General features: G+C 33.7%; 3 protein-coding genes across 3 annotated transcripts; 2 read left to right on the top strand and 1 right to left on the bottom strand.

Annotated features, from left to right (window-relative positions):
- Window positions 1–432: 432 nt before the first annotated feature.
- Window positions 433–4,942, bottom strand: LOC131014078 (chloroplast processing peptidase-like). Its single transcript, XM_057942000.1, has 5 exons — window positions 4,278–4,942; window positions 3,000–3,137; window positions 1,336–1,422; window positions 953–1,020; window positions 433–874 (listed from the first exon to the last, which is right to left on the bottom strand). The coding sequence occupies exons 1-5, from the start codon at window positions 4,755–4,757 to the stop codon at window positions 742–744; spliced, it is 906 nt and encodes a 301-aa protein (XP_057797983.1). The 5' UTR covers window positions 4,758–4,942; the 3' UTR covers window positions 433–741.
- Window positions 4,943–8,943: 4,001 nt separating this feature from the next.
- Window positions 8,944–13,581, top strand: LOC131018659 (uncharacterized). Its single transcript, XM_057947374.1, has 8 exons — window positions 8,944–9,205; window positions 9,273–9,372; window positions 9,639–9,711; window positions 9,843–12,059; window positions 12,146–12,472; window positions 12,563–12,665; window positions 12,748–12,844; window positions 13,043–13,581. Exons 3-8 carry the CDS (start codon window positions 9,704–9,706, stop codon window positions 13,579–13,581), a joined length of 3,291 nt encoding a protein of 1,096 aa, XP_057803357.1. The 5' UTR covers window positions 8,944–9,205; window positions 9,273–9,372; window positions 9,639–9,703.
- Window positions 13,582–13,817: 236 nt separating this feature from the next.
- Window positions 13,818–16,609, top strand: LOC131018661 (uncharacterized). Its single transcript, XM_057947375.1, has 10 exons — window positions 13,818–14,019; window positions 14,099–14,190; window positions 14,282–14,365; window positions 14,472–14,541; window positions 14,621–14,790; window positions 14,858–15,031; window positions 15,234–15,452; window positions 15,560–15,652; window positions 15,753–15,845; window positions 16,027–16,609. The coding sequence occupies exons 1-10, from the start codon at window positions 13,818–13,820 to the stop codon at window positions 16,384–16,386; spliced, it is 1,557 nt and encodes a 518-aa protein (XP_057803358.1). The 3' UTR covers window positions 16,387–16,609.
- The last annotated feature ends 1,935 nt before the right edge of the window (window positions 16,610–18,544 follow it).

Below are 18,544 nucleotides of genomic sequence, written 5' to 3' on the forward strand. Positions count from 1 at the left end.
TTCGTATGACACTAATGGCACTAATATGACCATAAGTATCATTCGTAATAATGTCATGTGTGCCTAATCCGCGCGCAAACTCGAATCCGACCCAAATCCGGTTCGCCCTAATTAAGGGTAAATTTTGTAGTTTTTCAATTAGTGGCCAAATTGTGTTCTCTTCTTCAAAATGGCCATGCGTGTATATTGTTTCTATGATTTATAGGCAAGAAATCAGTTCAGATTCAAACTATCATATATATGACATATATTGATTTATCAAACTTAATACGGTCACAAATTCATATTATCCCCCCTAATCCTTATTGAGTTCTTTAAGCAGGAGACTACTAATTGATACCCAAACCGACATACACCGAACTTCCTGCTTCATGAGATCATGTTATCAAGTTTTAGCAAAATGCATGCATACTTACAAATGGCGAAAACAGATTTGGGAAGGCATTAGCTAAGCTGGAATTTTTCATTTTCCATGGCAGAAACAAGTTTTAGCAAAATGCATGAATACTTACAAAAATTAGATCTACTTGCTTCAGATAAAACATAATGAATAGAGGTCTCAATTATGTGTTTCACCAATCTCATTCAAAAAAAAAATATAAAAAAAAAAAAGAAAAAAGAAAAAACTCTTCCAGAAGTTTACGAATCCATGAACCATTGCTTTTCTGTTCCTTCTTTGCCTTGGTAAAAGCATATCCCGATATTGCAAGAGAAAAACATTATAAGCGCACCTTTCCGGTATCATTGACTAGCTGCAGTAGTACCCTTCCTGTCAATGGCACAGCCCTCCGGCAATACTGTGCCACCAGCTCTAGTCGGAGGCCAATACCGGAATACAGATCTTCCTATGATATTCTTTGAAGGAAGGGGACCCCTAAGAAAACATTAACTCATAAGAAAACCTAAACTCGATAAAATATCAATCTCAATGTTCGATGCAAGAAACTGTTACCAGACATGTGAGTCATAACTATTATTGCGATTATCCCCCATAACAAAAACAGAGTTCTCCGGTACACGCTGCAAGGAAATATGCTTATATTAGGCCAAGTACACTTTAGGAAAAAACTCTGCAAACTATGAATTCTGTAAATGTTTCAGTTTCAAGTGACACAATGTCATATTCCTGGTGGTGTACGTCTTTGGTGGAAACAACCTCCTCCTGTGCATCTTGACTTACTTGATCATAATTCATATTCATAAGCCAACAAAAATCCAAAACTATTTATTCCTTGAGAAGTAAACAGAAAATAGCAATTAATTGATTTATTTGGCTGGTTTCAACAGCCAATCTGGATGACGGGGAACAGTTAAATATGTGAAACACAAACATACAGTTTGTGTCATTTCGTATTTTGGTGCTTCAAGAATATAGTCTTCATTTCTCACAACCCCGTTGACGATCAACTTTCCATCATGAACCTGCAATAGAAAATTAAATGTGAAACCCGCCTGGATGGAATAGGAAAAACATTGCCGCAACAAGAAATGAATAACTGAATATTAAACAAAGACCCCAGATTTAAAGTAGTTAGTTACTGATTTCATGAAATAAGGATGCTCTTTAAAAATGTAACAGCAAACAAATATCTGGACACTGATAGCAAGAGGAGATTCTGCCTGTCCTCTGCTGATAATTCCTAAAGTTTTATAGAATAAATCCACCACAAGATTATGCCTTATATATTTGGTGTATTAAGATTCCATTATTAACAGAGCAATTTTTAACTATATCAGTGGCATATTCTCTTTAACATTCCTACATGTACTTCTTCAAGCAACCAAAAGCTCAAATTTGCATGTGTAACACCAGTCTAAATAGATTCTCAAATTAAGGACCACCAACTGTAAGAAAATCACAGAGAGCAGAATTACAACAGTTGTAATCTTCGCAGCGCCATGATATGGATCCCAGAATTGGTGGGTTACATATGGAACAAGTGCACCCACACTTCAAAGTTTAGCATTAAAGCTACTTTGATAGCGAGCGTCCTTGGAGAGCACGCATGGAACACGGGCGATGGTGGATTATTAGTCTTTTGAGTTATTACGCATTTAAGCATTCGGTCTTTTAATTATAATCTCCAGCATGGACTTGGTTAGGATTTCTTATGGTTTTCTTATAAGTCAGTAATAAGGCAAAGCTGCATGTTGTAGTGGCCTCGTGAGAGGAGTTCTTCATATTATTCAATTTATTTCTATTTTCAATCATCTTACCTCTATCATACTTGTTCAACCTTCATCCTCATCATGTGCTGAGCGGAATTGGAGCACATACTCTTTCATTCATTCTTTGCGAAGAAATAAGATGTTGCCCAAACGTGCTGAAGATTTGGTATTCATTCATAGCAATTTTCGTTTGCTATCTAGAAGAACACCCAACTACTACAAAGGAAAAACAAAGTTGTGGGATATTGGAGGAGATAAATTTGGTACATTTGAGGATGTTGTAGAGTTGGAGTTTGCAAAGTTATTCCTTGATGACCCAAAGTTTGAGAGTGTAGTCTTCAATGATGAAGATGAAAATGAAGATATAAAGGAAGAGGATGAGGATGAGGATGATGAATGACGAGGGCTAAGAAAGGATTGAATGATGGAACTTTTATTTGTTTAGTGTGCTTTATTAACTATTAAGACAATCTTTTATTTGCTATTTGGTTAACTTTATTATAAATTAGTAGTATTTTGCTTATTTTTTATTGATGGATTATTAGTTTATAATATACATATATATATATATATATATATATATATTAAAAAAAATTATAACATATTTTTCACATATCGTATCATTATTTTTTGAAAATTGATGTATTTACGTTTGTGCGTCGTATTGTATATGTCCATATGCTTCTTAGGTTGTAATCTCAGAGCAAATCAATCCAGGAATTTCTGCATTGCCCTACTAATTTAGCATATACTTCATATTACTATATTAGGGATTCCAGCAAACAATACTTAAATCCATACCAAAAAAGAGGACATTTTTCAAGTCTCACCTCTACAGTATCACCTTCTTTTGCAACTATCCGCTTGATAAAGACATCCTCATCTGTATACCCAACTTCTTGCAGCACGGGTGGGCTTTTAAAAATTACAACATCATTTGGACAGGGTTTCCGAAAATAATAGGAGACCTGAAAATGGAGAATAACAAAGTGTTGAGGGCTTTGCAGCGGAATGTAAACAAAGAGTTGAGGAAATATTTCCATCAGAGAACGTAAAAACCCACAGGGCCTCATTAATACACAACTGATGATGTGCACTAGTCTTTTATGGTAGGCAGTTTTCAAAGAATTGTTCTCATAGGCAGATTTCATGGTAGTACATGCTAGAGGGATGAATCAAGCATATGACACAAGTTAAAAAGGTAAAAACATGATGCAGAAACAGAAGAACGGCAGTGCATAAGACTGAAAAGAACTTTCTTTTATCTTTGCAATACAAAAGCAAGTATATTTTGAATTTTCATCTGAATTTTTAATCAACATTGAAAGAAAAGTGATAACCTCAGACTACAAACTTTCCACCATTTTCTTGATCTGTGATTATACAGCATTAGGACTAGCCTATGGATTAACATTTTTTAAACCACGAAATGTAACCTATAAAAACCACAACTTTTGGAAAATCTTGAAGATTCACAGTAGTCCTAGTACACAGAATACATAAAAACATCGTTCTGATGGGCAGATTTCATGGCACGGCACACTAGAGGGACCAATCAAGTACACGATGGAAGGCAAGACAAAAACAAGATGCAGAAAATAAAGAATGCTATGACGTGCAAGACTGATAGAAAACTTCCTCTTATCTCTACATTTACTAAAATGAGTAAATTTTGAGATTTTATCTGTATGAGTCATTTTCCTTGATCTTTGAGCATACAGCATTAGTAAGCCTATGGGCAAGCATTATTTAACCACAAAATTTAACATATAATTTTGGTAAAATGCTCTTTTTTTTTTTCTTTTTTTTTTGATGAAATTACATTATAAATAATACAAACCACACACACACCCCACCTAGTGGTTATTGTGGCCGAGAGTACTCGAACCTGTGACCTCTTGGACAACAGGCAACCACCCCAACCACTAGGCCATCCCAAGGGGACATAAAATGCTCTTTTAACATGAACAAAACATGCACCAGCAGATATAAAATTCAAGTTGTAGCTGAGTCAGCCAACATTTTGTTGAGTAGAAAACCTAAAATCTTCAGGAGAAACACGAACAAAATCAATGTTTTAATTTAACCTTACTTCTCAACAGATTTACCTTTTCAGCTACAATTCTATCTCCAACATCAAACGTAGGATACATAGACAAAGAAGGAATATATCTAGGCTCAGCCACAAACGATCTGAAGGCTAGCGATATGGCAAACGCCGCAATAACTGTTTTGGCGTCGTCTGAACTGAAATTCAACCACTCTGGCAAGAGCCCACCGCTCCCTTCCGTCTCGCCACCATCTCCATTGTCGCCGCCACCGCCACCGCCGCCGCCGCCGCTGCTTTCTTTGGTGTTCAAGGCCGTAGTTTTCGCAGTCTCCTTATCGGACCCATTACAACGGAGGGGCTGCGACCGAGCCCTTTTACGGTTGGAAGAAGAGCAGTTGGGGGGTTTGAATGAGAGAGATTGAGAATGGGCGCCATTGATATAGATGGGGTGTGAGTGGTCGAAATTGGTGGTGCGGGAGAGGTTAGGATTCTCGGAGAAAGGGGGCTTAGGAAGTAAACGAAGCTGTAGAGGTATCATCTGATTTTGATTTCGCCTCTCCCTCCCTCGATTGACTGTTGAGTTCAAAATTGAAAGCACAAGAAATTGATTTGGCCGTTAAGACTTAGGAGCAACCTTGTAGCTGCAGCGCCTAAGTGATTGAAACTTAACCGGGAATCTCATTTATATATATTCCATCCTTCCATCCTTCTTTTCTTTTCATTTTTTTTTGATTGACTGGAAACCTAGCAGTGCGAACTTATATTTGGAAACAATGAAGTTTAGAGTTCAAATCTCACTACTTCTTTCCCTCCTAAAAAAAATTCCTCTTATTTCAGTAGTGGAACTTCATACTCGTCATTCATATATTATACTTCCACGAAAAAAATCATAATATTTTTTTATCTGTTTATAAAAAATTTGCCACTTTTATTTATATTTGTACCAGTCACACAACTCTACTCACATTTAAATTATACTTTCTTTGTCCACCAAAAATATGACACTTTTGGTGGACACATGTTTTAATAAAGTGGGTGGTGGTTTTTATATAGTGAAAAAATGGTCTACCAAAATCTGAAATGAGTAGTTGAGATTGAACTAAGGATGATTTTTTTATAAATAAGAAATATTTGTAAGGATAAAAGATAAGAAAAAAAATGTGGGGTCATGTCTTAAAATGAAAAGTCTCATAATTTTTGTGGACATCCAAAATGTCAAAGTATCATACTTTTCTTGGACGAGGAGTAATTCTTACTTCATTCATATTTTGTTTAAATTTGTATCATTCATAATGTGTTTAGTGTACAAATAAACTAAATTGAATTGTGTTAATGGATAAAACAACTCACTTTGATAATGTATATAAATAGTGTTGTTCAGGGCTAACCGAAACCAATTGAACTGGTCCGTGGTCAACGATCCAGGCCTGAACTGTTGACCGACGAACCAAATCAGAACCGAAACTGCCCTGGACACGGGCTAGTTAAGTGTCAAAAGTTTTGAACTGGCGATTTTCATAGGGTGCAAGGTGACTGGGGTAGGGGTAAGCGTAGGGTGCAGTCGGCATGGCAGTCGAGGCGGAAAAACGTTGGTTAACCGCCCAAAATCAACGATTTTTCGATTTTTTACTTAATTTCTTTTTCAATTTAAATTCAAATTCAAATCCCCCCCTCCCCCACCTTCAAACTCACCTCATTGTGCTAATAATTCTACACTATCTTTTTACTCTTGTACTTTTTCTCCATTATGTATGTGCTCTTGTTGCTATTTCTCTTACTAAATATCTCTATTGCTAAATTGTTCTTACCTCTTGCTAAATGGCTCTTACTAGCAAAATAAAATTACCAATTAACCTCTACTAGTCATACATCACTTATTATCAATTTATTATTATGTCTTCATCTTGTGATAACCGTGGCAAGTCTATCAACTTCGATTCTGATAGCGAGGCTATGGTTGGTAGCACTCCAACCTATACTCCTCCTCATTCATCATGAAGGAGAAGGCCCTCCTCACGCCGTGAGGATGCCGAATATATGGGTGAGCAATAAGAAGATGATGCATGATATGCGCTTACTTTACAAAGAGGGAAGGCCGATCAAGCACAACATGATATACACAAAGTTGAGGAATCAACTAGAGGTAAGGGTAAGACTGAAAAATTACTTACATCTAAAATATTTGTTAAGAATTTCATAAAAGTGAATAGACCAAGAGATTCAAATGATGGCCCTTATGCCCCCCCCCCCCCCCCCCCCCCAAAAAAAAAACACCTTATATTGTAGCTATTGCTCAAGTAGTTAGAAATGAATGGCGAGAGTAGGTTATGGCACTTTATCAAGGAATATTCACCTTTTAGATTTGTCGATAAATTAACTTTTGAACTTGCTATGAAAATGCTTATAATCATGCCGCTAAAAGAATTAATAAAAAAACATGCTTAGACCAATTAGAAGACAAGCCGAAGAGAAAAAAAAAATAAATTTAATGAAATATTTGTTGCATTTAAATGATAAAGTGTCTATTTGTTATGAGATTTGGACCGATTGTTATTATAAAAATAATTATGTGGGTGTTACTTGTCATTGGATGATGCTTCTTTGTCTTTGAGGGTGCGTTTATTTTGATGGATAAATTTATCATGAGAAAATGTTGGATAACAAAAATTTATGTCTTTAAATGCCTCCGTTCTTTTCCCACATTCTATACAAAAGAGAAGTTCGCCATTTTTCCTTCCATATTATCCATCCTTGAAGTGAAAATAAGGAAGGACAAAATGGTGAACTTCTCTTTTTTATAGAATATGGGAAAAGAATGAAGGCATTTAAAGGCATAAATTTTTGTTATTCATTATTTTCTCATGATAAATTTATCCATAAAAGTAAACGCACCCTGAAAAAAATATTAAATTGCTCTTAGAGAGTTTAATTAATTTCACATTGCTCAATGTTTGATAAGTAAATTTTTTTCTGTTGGTTTTGATCATGCGGCTACTAACATCGTCTCCAATCTCGAATTAAATGAAGCATGTTCATCTTCATTTGAAGGAATACATTTTCATGCTAAATGTATATGTTGTATTTTAAATTTATGTATACAAGATGCTTATTCGCTTTTTAATGATGTGTTGAACCAATTTGAAATGTTGTTAAAATTTTACATAGCAAAATGTCTATTGCTAAAAAATGACAAAAATGTTATTGTCAAAAAAATATTCGTTTTACAAATTTTGTTAAAGATGTTACAACTCATTGAAATTCAACATATAATATGTTTAATTCTACCTTAGAGCCTAAAGAACATTTATGTGATTTTTTTAGAAGAATATTTGTAGTCAATGTGACTTTGTTGCCCACTTATTGTGATAATTGCATAAATTTATTTAATTTGTTAAAGATTTTTTAGATTGCAACTGTTGATTTAGTCGGTGTTTATTATTGTACTTTTGTTTGTATTTGAGAACATTAATGCATGTATATGGGTGTTATTTTTTGTAACATCCCGATTTTTAATAGAATAAAATTAAATTATTTTATAGAATATTTGAAGGAATTTAGAATTTATTTGAACTTAGAATAAATTAGATCTTAGAATAATGTGACGTCACTCATTTCTAATTATATTTAAAATTGCATTGACATTCCAGTGAGCGTTTCATGAAACCAACTTAACTATGTTATAATACAATAGTATTATTTTTAGACTTGAATTTTTATTTATCTAATTGATATTATAGGAAAATAAGTAAAATTTGTATACATAGATATTTACATTATATATAATAAAAATACGTAATATGTATATACACAAACCTATAGCTTGAATAGCTAAAAGCTTAGACATTATATATTTTATAATATATATATATATATATATATAGTTATTATCTAAAGAATAACGTATAAATATATATAAATATATATAATAGGTATTGTGCATGAGATAAGAAACATACACGTAATAATTATCTAGACCATGCATAAATATATATATATATATATATATATATATATATATATATATATATATATAGTGAATGACATGTGTAGGCAGGGGCGTAGCCAGGGGGCTAGAGCCCCCCAAATTTTGTTTTTTTTTTTTTAATAATATGTCTAAAAATGTTGTTATTATTATTATTATATTTATATTTTAGTAAAAAAATGTCTAAAATGTATTGAATGCCCCCAAAATTTTTTTTAGTAAATGTTGAACTATATTATCTATGAAAATGTTGTTATTATTATTATTATTATATTTTAGTAAAAAATGTCTAAATGTATTGATTATTATTATTATTATTATATTTTAGTAAAAAAATGTCTAAATGTATTGAATGCCCCCCAAAAAAATTTTAGTAAATGTTTTGAACTATATTATCTATGAAAATGTTGCTATTATTATTATTATTATTATTATATTTGTATTTTAGTAAAAAATGTCTAAAATGTATTGAATGCCCCCAAAAAAAAATTTAGTAAATGTTTTGAACTATATTATCTATAAAAATGTTGTTATTATTATGATTATATTTGTATTTTAGTAAAAAATGTCTAAAATGTATTGAATGCCCCCGTAACAGTTCAGCCCCCCCCCCCCCCCAAAAAAAAATCCTGGCTCCGCCACTGTGTGTAGGAATTCAAAAGGCTAACTAAGCAAACCTATATATCACTACAAGAAATAGTAATATTTGTGACAAACTTTTGTGACAAAAATTAATTTTGTTATATTTATATACTTTATGTGAGGAAATTTTATATCATTACATAAAAATAAAAGATGGGGTCATTTTTATAATTATGTTAAAGTTAAGTCCTCATACGAAAAAAGTAAAAACTAGAATTCATTCTCTGCAATCTTCATTCTCATCAGCCTGACTTCAAAAACAGAAAACAATATTATATCATATTTTCTATCTAAAATGAGAAGAGACCTACAATTGATCTGATTCATGGAAGAGTACCGATAATTTGCAGCTTCTTGTTCAGGTAATCTCTATCTCTCTCGCTCTCTATTCTTCTCTTTTCTTTCTTGATTTCCTTCCTCATTCTGCAGCCCTAATATCAAAGCAAACAATCCAATCAATCAATTTATTTATAACTTCAAATTCAGCTGCGATTCTCGTTTAGATCTTTGCGCTAGCCTTGCTGTTCAGGTAAATTGAGATTGATTGTATAATTCTCTTTGATTTACGTTGTCACTAATATGGGAGCCTTTTTTGTCTATTTATTTGTTCCTTTTTTGTGTTTGAATGGTTTAAATGAGTAGATTTTGTGTAAATTTTGAAAATTATTGCACTGAATTAACAATCGGTATGCTTGAATGTTTTGATGAACTACATGGTTCTAACTTCTAATTTGACTAGCGCACTTGATAATCCCAATTGTCAAAGTTAGTTACTTCTCTTTCGGGTTGTAACAGAGTTAAGCTAGTGAGAGTGGGACATCCTGCTCGCTTACTTCCTCAAGTATTGGATACTGCTTTACATGCTCAGGTAGTTTGCGGATCTGAGGCTCCTTTTTCTGTTCTCTGCTGATTTCGATTCTGTTCTCTGCTGATTTCGATTCTGTTCTCTTTAGTAGCTCTTGGCTCATTTTAGTAGGTAATTAAATGTTATGCTTGTAGGTACTATCTCATGGATAGAAGTTGGACCAATGATAAAAATAGATTTTCTAAGACTTATATTGAAGGAGTGGAATCATTTCTTGACTTCGCGAAAGAAAATGTTAATAGATCCGATGATTTGCTTCGAAGTCCGTGTCGTTGTTGTCTCAATACAAGATTCAAAACTTTTGAAGAAGTTAAGCGTCATCTGCACCTGAATGGTTTTTCTAATAGTTATACTAAATGGATATATCACGGTGATAAAGTTAGTACATTTGGTGATAGTGAGAGTAACGAAGATGATGATAATCTTATTGATAATGAGGCAAACGAATCGAATGAAGATATATATGATATGCTGTGTGAGCTAGGAGAAAGAGAACCAGAGTGCTTTACGAAGCTTTTTGAAAATGCAAGCATTAAATTGTATCATGGTGGTAAGGTATCATTGTTGTCGGTTGTGATTAAATTGATGCATATCAAGGTAAAGAACAAATGGAGCAATAAAAGCTTTGATATGTTACTTTTGCTTTTGAAAGATATCTTACCTGAAGGTAATACACTTCCATCTTCATTTTATGGTGCTAAAAAAGTCTTAGATGAGATGGAACTAGGTTATCAGGAAATTGAAGTGTGTAAACATGATTGTGCATTGTTTTACAAGGAGAACGAAAATGAAGAAAAGTGTCTTGTGTGTAGTGAACCTAGATGGAAGTTTACTAAGGGGAAGGGCGGGAAAACTCCTCACAAAATATTAAGACACTTCCCATTAAAATCACGACTACAGAAACTTTTCTTGTTTAGTAAAACATCATCAAATATGAGATGGCATAAAGATAAACGCAAAGATGAAGAAGGTGTTATGAGACACCCGGCTGATTCTCGAGCATGGAAGCACTTTGATGAGAAATTTCCTCAATTTGCTCAAGATCCTAGGAACGTGAGATTAGGTTTAGCTGCTGATGGTTTTACTCCTTGGTCGAACTTAGGCAGTTCATATAGCATGTGGCCAGTAATACTTATTGCTTATAACTTACCAGCCTTTATGTTCATGAAAGAAGAATTTCTTATGATGTCATTGCTTATTCCTGGTCCGAGTTCTCCGGGAAAGGATATTGATGTTTATCTTAGACCGTTAATTGACGAGTTGAAAGATTTATGGGACAACGGTATTCAAACATATGACTCTTTTAGTAAAGAGATTTTTCAAATGCATGCTGCACTTATGTGGACAATAAGTGATTTTCCTGGGTATGGTTCACTTTCCGGATGGGTAACAATGGGTAAAATGGCTTGTCCTTGCTGTGTCAACCAAACTCGATCAGAGCAATTAAGATCGAAAACTGGCTTTGTAGGGCATCGTTGTTTTTTGCCTAAGAATCACGCATGGCGCAAGAATAGAACATCTTTTAATGGTAAGGAAGAACATAGGTTAAAACCTAAACATTTGTCTGGTAGTGATGTGTTGTTTTGGTTAGATGGTTTGTTGGATAAATTTGGTAAGCCGGGGAAACATCATCTGAATCGAAAAAGAAAGAGAAATGGTAATCAAGATAATCAAGCAAATTGGGTGAAGAAAAGTATTTTTTTTGAGTTACCGTATTGGTGCCACTTATTAATTAGACATGTTCTTGACGTGATGCATATCGAAAAGAATATATGTGATAATATATTGGGGACACTACTTGACATCAATGGCAAAACAAAAGACAATGAAAAAGCACGCGAAGATTTGCGTGATTGGGGAATCAGAGAAGAGCTGCACATGAAAGTACGTGGAATCGACAACAAGCCTGTAAAGCCCATGGCATGTTACACATTATCTTCTACTGAAAAAGAAAAATTCTTAGAGTTCCTAAAATCCGTCAAACTCCCTGATGGTTATGCTGCAAATATTTCTAGATGCGTGAAGGAGAAGAAGTTAACCGGTTTAAAATCACATGATTGCCATATTCTTCTTCAAAGACTCATTCCTGCTGGAATACGTGGCTACTTAAACAGAGATGTAAGTGATGCTCTCTGTGAGTTGGGTGAGTTTTTCAGGGAATTGTGTTCTAAGACATTGAGAATAAAAGATGTAGAAAGATTGGAGAAAAACATTCCATTGATATTATGTAAGTTGGAAAAAATATTCCCACCGGCATTCTTCACTGTTATGGTACATTTGGCTGTTCACTTGCCCCGGGAGGCTTTGATAGCAGGACCTGTACATCATCGTTGGATGTATCCAATCGAAAGGTTAGATTTTTTCTTTATCTTTTAATTCTATATTATACTTTTTTGTAAATTATTACAATTTTTACTTTATCATTTTATGGTTTCAGGAACTTAGGTTCCCTAAAAAGATTGGTACGTAATAAAGCGCGTCCTGAAGGTTCAATAGCAGAAGCATATATTGTCAAAGAAAGTCTGAATTTTATATCGATGTATCTCATGGGAATTGAAACTAGATCCAATCAGCGAACTAGGAATTATGATGGTCCCCCGTGTGGAGAAGTAGAAGATCTTTCAATTTTCTCAATGAGAGCACGCCCATTTGGTCATGATAGAAGTAGAGTTGTTAAGTCTGGACCATCTATCTCAGATCAAGAATTAGAGAAGGCTCATCACTTCATCTTATGCAATTGTGAAGAGGTGGAATCATATATGAAGTAAGATCTCTGTATTAATATGTCCTATTTATATTTAGTTCATTTTATTACTTATTTATATATTTTTTCCTTTTGTTTTGCATTTGATAGAACCTACAAGGCTGAAATTCGTGGTGTTGCATTAAAAAAAGTTGATGAATTTGAACTGACTAATTTAGAATTGAAACAATTCTCACAATGGTTAAAGAATCATGTAAGTATTTCTTTCATAATAGTATGATGCTACTGTTGATGAGAATAATATCATTTGAACTAACATGGTTTATTTAATACAGATTAATAGTTTGCGGAGTAAAACAACTTCTGAGGTTACAGAAGGATTGTGGGCTCTTGCAAATGGACCTTTTAGGCTTGATACAAAATGTTATACAGGTTGCATGGTGAATGCAGTTCGTTTTCATAAAAAAGATCGTGATGGACATCATAGTACACAAAATAGTGGAGTAGTCGTAGAAGGGAATTATAAGAACGACGTGATAGAATTTTTTGGATTTCTAAATAGAGTTGTGGAGTTGGTATATCTTGGTAATCGTAAAGTTATACTATTTGAGTGTGAGTGGTTTGATACAGGGAGCAAGAAAACAAAACAAGTGGATAAACATTTCATAAGTGTTAATATAGGGTCAAGATGGTACAAGGAAGATCCTTTTGTGTTACCTATTAATGTGAAGCAAGTATTTTATGTTAATGATACAAAACTGGGGAAGAATTGGCAGATAGTGCAAAGAGTGCAACATAGGCATTTATGGGATCTTCCACGAGTGGAACCTGAAGATACTAATGTTAATTCTTCTCACTTGCAACATCCATTGCAGCAGTTTGAATCGGATGGAGTTCAAGAAGTTGTTGAAAATGAATATGTATCAGGAAAACTCGTAAGGGATGATTTAGAACCTGTTGAAGTTGATGAGCTATTATTTCACAAGATTAGGAATGATAATAAATCACGGAATGAAGAGGAAGATGATATAGATGAAGAGGTTGAATTAGAATATTCTGAAAATTTAACTTTAGGAGTTGGTGAGGTTGACTATGACTACGTGAGCACCGATGAAGATGGAGAATCTGAACACCTATCAGAAAGTGATGCTGAAGATCTTGATATATAGTTCATGTTTAATGAGCGTCATGATATATAAGTATCCATTAATGAGTCTTTGTTAGATTGAATACTAAATGTGTCAACTGTAAATTGATTTTGAGGTTCCTCTTTCTCATTTTTACATTGAAGCTCTTCTTTGATATATTAGTGTTTTTTTTTCCTTTGATTTATTTGCTTGTTTCTTTGAGAAAAATATTAACCGTATCTGTGATGAATTTGTTTGGAGAACGCAATTTTATATAGATGTCATCAGGGCCTGGAGGTGTCGGAGGCATGAAGAGAGTAAGACTTTTGCAATCACTGAAACAATCTAAAGCTTCAAATACTGAATCTGGAAGAAAGACATCAGTAAACGATCCTCATGATGATGGAGTTGAGTCAAACTCCCTAAGCAGGAAGCAACTAATGCTTATTCAAATCTTGACTCCTGAAGCAATGGCAAGACGTAAGTTGAGCATGTTTTAATATTGTATAGTAGTTATGAACATCATTCACCCGTGCTCATGTGAATTTTGCATGTGTAGTTTTTCAAATCGCACTTGATGACCCTGAGATGGCGAAAAATATGGAGAATTCTATATTATTTGCTAATCATAAGGGGAAAATCGTTGGCAAGGTAGCATGTTGATATTTTACTAACTTGAAATTTTTTATTGTGTAAGATTAGCAGATCAGTCACAATTATTTAGTTTTTTATTCTAATTTAGGTGGATGAGGATAGACTTATCTCATGGCTTGAACAAGTCAAAGCCCAAACAGGCCAAACTACTACTAAAGGAACCAAATCAAACGTAAGCAGTTGTGTGTTATGGCTGATGATTAGTTCTTGTTTTTATTTTTTTATATATATATTGTTCATTTTAATCCACAACTAATTTCACTTGTGTGCTGTTTTAGGAGACAATAATGACACATAAACAAAATATGGATGAAACTTTCTACACGCAGGATAGTTCCAAATCTTTAGGTAATAAATATTTTATATCAAGGTTTTACATCAAATGATTAGATAATATTTTCATTCTTATTAGTTTTTATTATTTTAGGACTGAGGAGTTCTAAAAGGAGAATTTTTGGATCACCTTCTTGTCAAGTGCAATCACCAATGAAAGATTCACATAGACTTGAGAAGGCTCCTGATAAGGCATCAACTCATGGTCCAAAGCAAGGTCGTGGTCCAGCAAGTGGCCAAAAACTAGACCAACAAGTGAAAAAGGTACTTATTATATATGCAAATTTGTTATGAATTGCAATAACCTTATATTTTCGATGGTAATTTTCAGCATGGCAAGTACAAGATTTTGTTTTTACCTGGAGAAACTGATGCAGTGAAGTTTAATTTGGATTTGAGTAATGGAATTGGAATCATTGTTAGAACTGATGCTGAAATTAAAGGGGCAACAGGGTGGGGCGATGTTTCTGAGGACAATAAAGCGATCTGTTATACCAGACTCTTTGTAAGTGCTAGTTAGTTGTGAACTTTACATTTCAAATCGTACATTTGCTTTTCATATCTTCTTGTTTGTTTCGATTGTTTTGAGAGCATGCTAATGATCCCACCATAATTGTTTGTGTTAGGAACCTGGCGCAGATAAATACCTCTTTCATGAAAATATTCGTTAACTAACTAACTAACTAACAAAGCTCTGGTGTTTGCAGGAATGGTTTGAGATTGAAGATTGGTCTGATAAACGAGTGCAAGAAATAATTAATGCTAAATTCAAAAGTGCCTTTACAAGATGGAGATGCACATTGCATAAGCTTTATGAAAATTTACTTGCCAAAGATGTTGACCCCAGAGATGTGTGTCCAAGACCAGATTTGACAATGGAAAAATGGCTAGAGGCATGCGATTTCATTGAAGATAATGACTTTCAGGTTTCTTAGTTAACGCAAGTTTAAGTTGAGCAGTTTTTTTATTTCAGGTTTCTTAGTTAATGCAAGTTTAAGTTGAAGTGTCTTATGAATTTGATGTGATCCTACAGAGAAAGTCACGTGTGAACTCTGAAAATCGTAAAAAGAAACCATTCAATCACACATCTGGAAAAAGAACAATGCTCAGTCACTACAAAGAGATGGTACATTGTTTATATGTTTACTTTTTTAAAATAGAATATTAAATAATTCATATGACTTACTTTCCTATGACTTTTGATGCATACATTGTATATGTGAAAGACGGAAAAAAGTGAGATTGAACTCTTTAGAAAGACACATGTGAGCAAGTCAAGGGGAGGAGAATTCATCAACACAGTTGCTCAATCTAAATATGTGAGTAATGTTCTTTTTTGGAACTAATTCCAGATTAAGTATTGAGAATATATTAGCAATGAACTAGGTCACCCATTTGCAGTTTGTTGTCGTACGATATTTATTTATTGAAGTATTAGAATATAATCTTGTATATATAATCTCTTATGTCACTTACTATCTAAATTATATATGTTTACAGAATGAGATGGTTGACTTGAAAATGAAAGCTGCTGAACACGGCAAAGAATCACTTGCGGAGCCGGTAATAGTGAAATCTGTTCTTGGATACCGATCTGGATACATTAAAGGAATGGGACATGGAGTGCAAGTTCTTCACAATCGTGAATCAAATGTATTTGCTGGCATTGATTTGAAGGAGAAGTTGTTGGAACTAGAAAGTGCGAAGGTAGAGATTGTCAACCTCACAAAGGCATATAGTGAACAGAGGAAAAAGATGGACAAGATGGAAAGTGATATGGCCAAAATGCAGGGAATTTTACAACATATTGCAGATGGACATGAAGCTCGAGCGCGAGAGGATTGCAAAAGAGATTCTTGAAAGGTCGTTGGGGATGAACAATGTTTACGTCAAGAAAATAGATGATAGTATATAAGTTGTGGTTACAAATAAATGACAAATAAATCTTTTGTGCCTGCTGTTGGAGCAGGACACAGACTGCATTCTCTCACCTAGAAAGTGAGAGAATGTGCTAAATATGTTTAAACTGCCTCGATTATGATTAGAGTTTCATTGTTTTAAACTAATGTGATCTTTATTAACATGCATTTCGGTGTAGGTGATTACATTTGTATTCTACGTTTTTTTTAGCTCTTAAATTTCATTGTTTATTTTAGTTTTTTGAGAAGCCTCGTATTTTTTTATTGTTGCCCATATAAGTTTTAAAATCAGCGATCAGAGGTTTTTGTGAGGAAAAATAAGACTATTTGTGAGGAATTTTTTTTCTCACAATTAGAGTTTTTGTGATGAAAAATAAGACTATTTGTGAGGAATTTTTTCCTCATATAAGCATGAGACTCTAATGTGAGGAAATTACATTTTCCTCACATAATATTATATGTGAGGACCCTATCGTGACGACGTTGTGACGAACTTTTTTTCCTCACATAAAGTCATATGTGATGAAAATATACCCTTTTGCAACAAAAAATTTCATTGCAAAAACTCTTTTTTTTTGTAGTGTATCTACGGTAAGTCTACTGATGACTCTTCATACCTATAACTAAATGAGTATAAATAGAGGTGTTTCATGTATAAATGAAACACACAAATAAACTATAATCGGAGGCAACCGCCTTATTTTTGGGAATATAATAAAGCTGAGCTTACATTTCAAGTTCGGCGGTATTTACACTTTTTAAGGTGGGTTATAATTTCTAAAGTATATTTGAGTTATTAAGTTTTGATGTTATTAATTAAATGAAATGTGATATGTTCATGAAATATTTTTATGTTCTCCCATTATTTAATGTTCTTATATTAACAATTGTGACTTTTAATGTGTCGAACACACCTATTGAAAGTGAGTCAGAGGATTTTTTAGGACAGTAACTTATGTTGATTTGGAAATTAGTACAAAAATTTTCGGACTTGTAAAAATAGGACACTAATTTTTTTTAAGAGTAAAATTGGACACTAATTAATAAGTGTCGTAAAAATTGAACATTTCTCGGTCGAGAATTGGCCGAGAAATATCCTGCGGGTGCAACACTTATTAATTAGTGTCCTATTTTTACTCTAAAAAAAATTAGTGTCATATTTTTACAAGTCCAAAAGTTAATTTTTGTCCTAATTTCCAAATTAACCTAAGTTACTATCCTTAAAAACCCTCGAACTCATTGAAAGTTGTGTCACGACCTAAGAATAGGTAAGCCGGGAAACCATGACTAGGGAAGGGAAATTAGGAGAGGGAATAGAAAGAAGGTGATAAATAATAATAAAGGAATTGAACCAAGATTGAGATATAATATGAGAACAAGTCACACATATATACATAATAGCGAGTAATCGATCATGAGTGTCTGATTTAAGTGTTTATACAATCACTTGATTTGATAATTCAACATGATACGATATACTGCATCATAACTGAGTGTTCGCAGCGGAAATGAGAACGTGATACATGTATGAAGACATGTATCGCCAAGAGTTTATTTAGTAAATATGACAAAGCTCCGCACGACACCCTATCATCACTCATCACTGCTCAACCTGCACATTTAGAAATACATGTAGGGCTGAGTACAAAGTACTCAGTAGACATATGCCGAAAATCATATACATACTTAAGAACTATAAATTTGTGATTCTAAAGTTTGTCTGATCAGACTCACTGTCACTGTGTAATCTATCATATCTGAAGTTGTGTGCCGGAGAGGTGGCCACCTCTCACAGACACTTGACCGCCCAACCCGCTCGATGACTCACTGTCACTGTGTAAACTAATCCTGGCAGGATAGCTATCCGTCCAGGATCTGAATTCGATTATAAATAAGCAGATAGATATCATACTAAAATCTAAAACATTTATGGTAAGACAATAGTTGAAATAATTTCAATTTAAATATTTCTGAAAATAATAACTTGCTCGAATGTAAACATTTAATTACTTTGCTTGAGATATGTATATGAAAGTAATGCCTACCTGGTTGCAGTGTTTTGCTACTAAGACAATGATTCTCCCGATAGCACTGACTCT

The sequence above is a fragment of the Salvia miltiorrhiza genome, chromosome 3, assembly GCF_028751815.1.
Source record: "Salvia miltiorrhiza cultivar Shanhuang (shh) chromosome 3, IMPLAD_Smil_shh, whole genome shotgun sequence".
Taxonomy (NCBI): Eukaryota; Viridiplantae; Streptophyta; class Magnoliopsida; order Lamiales; family Lamiaceae; genus Salvia; species Salvia miltiorrhiza.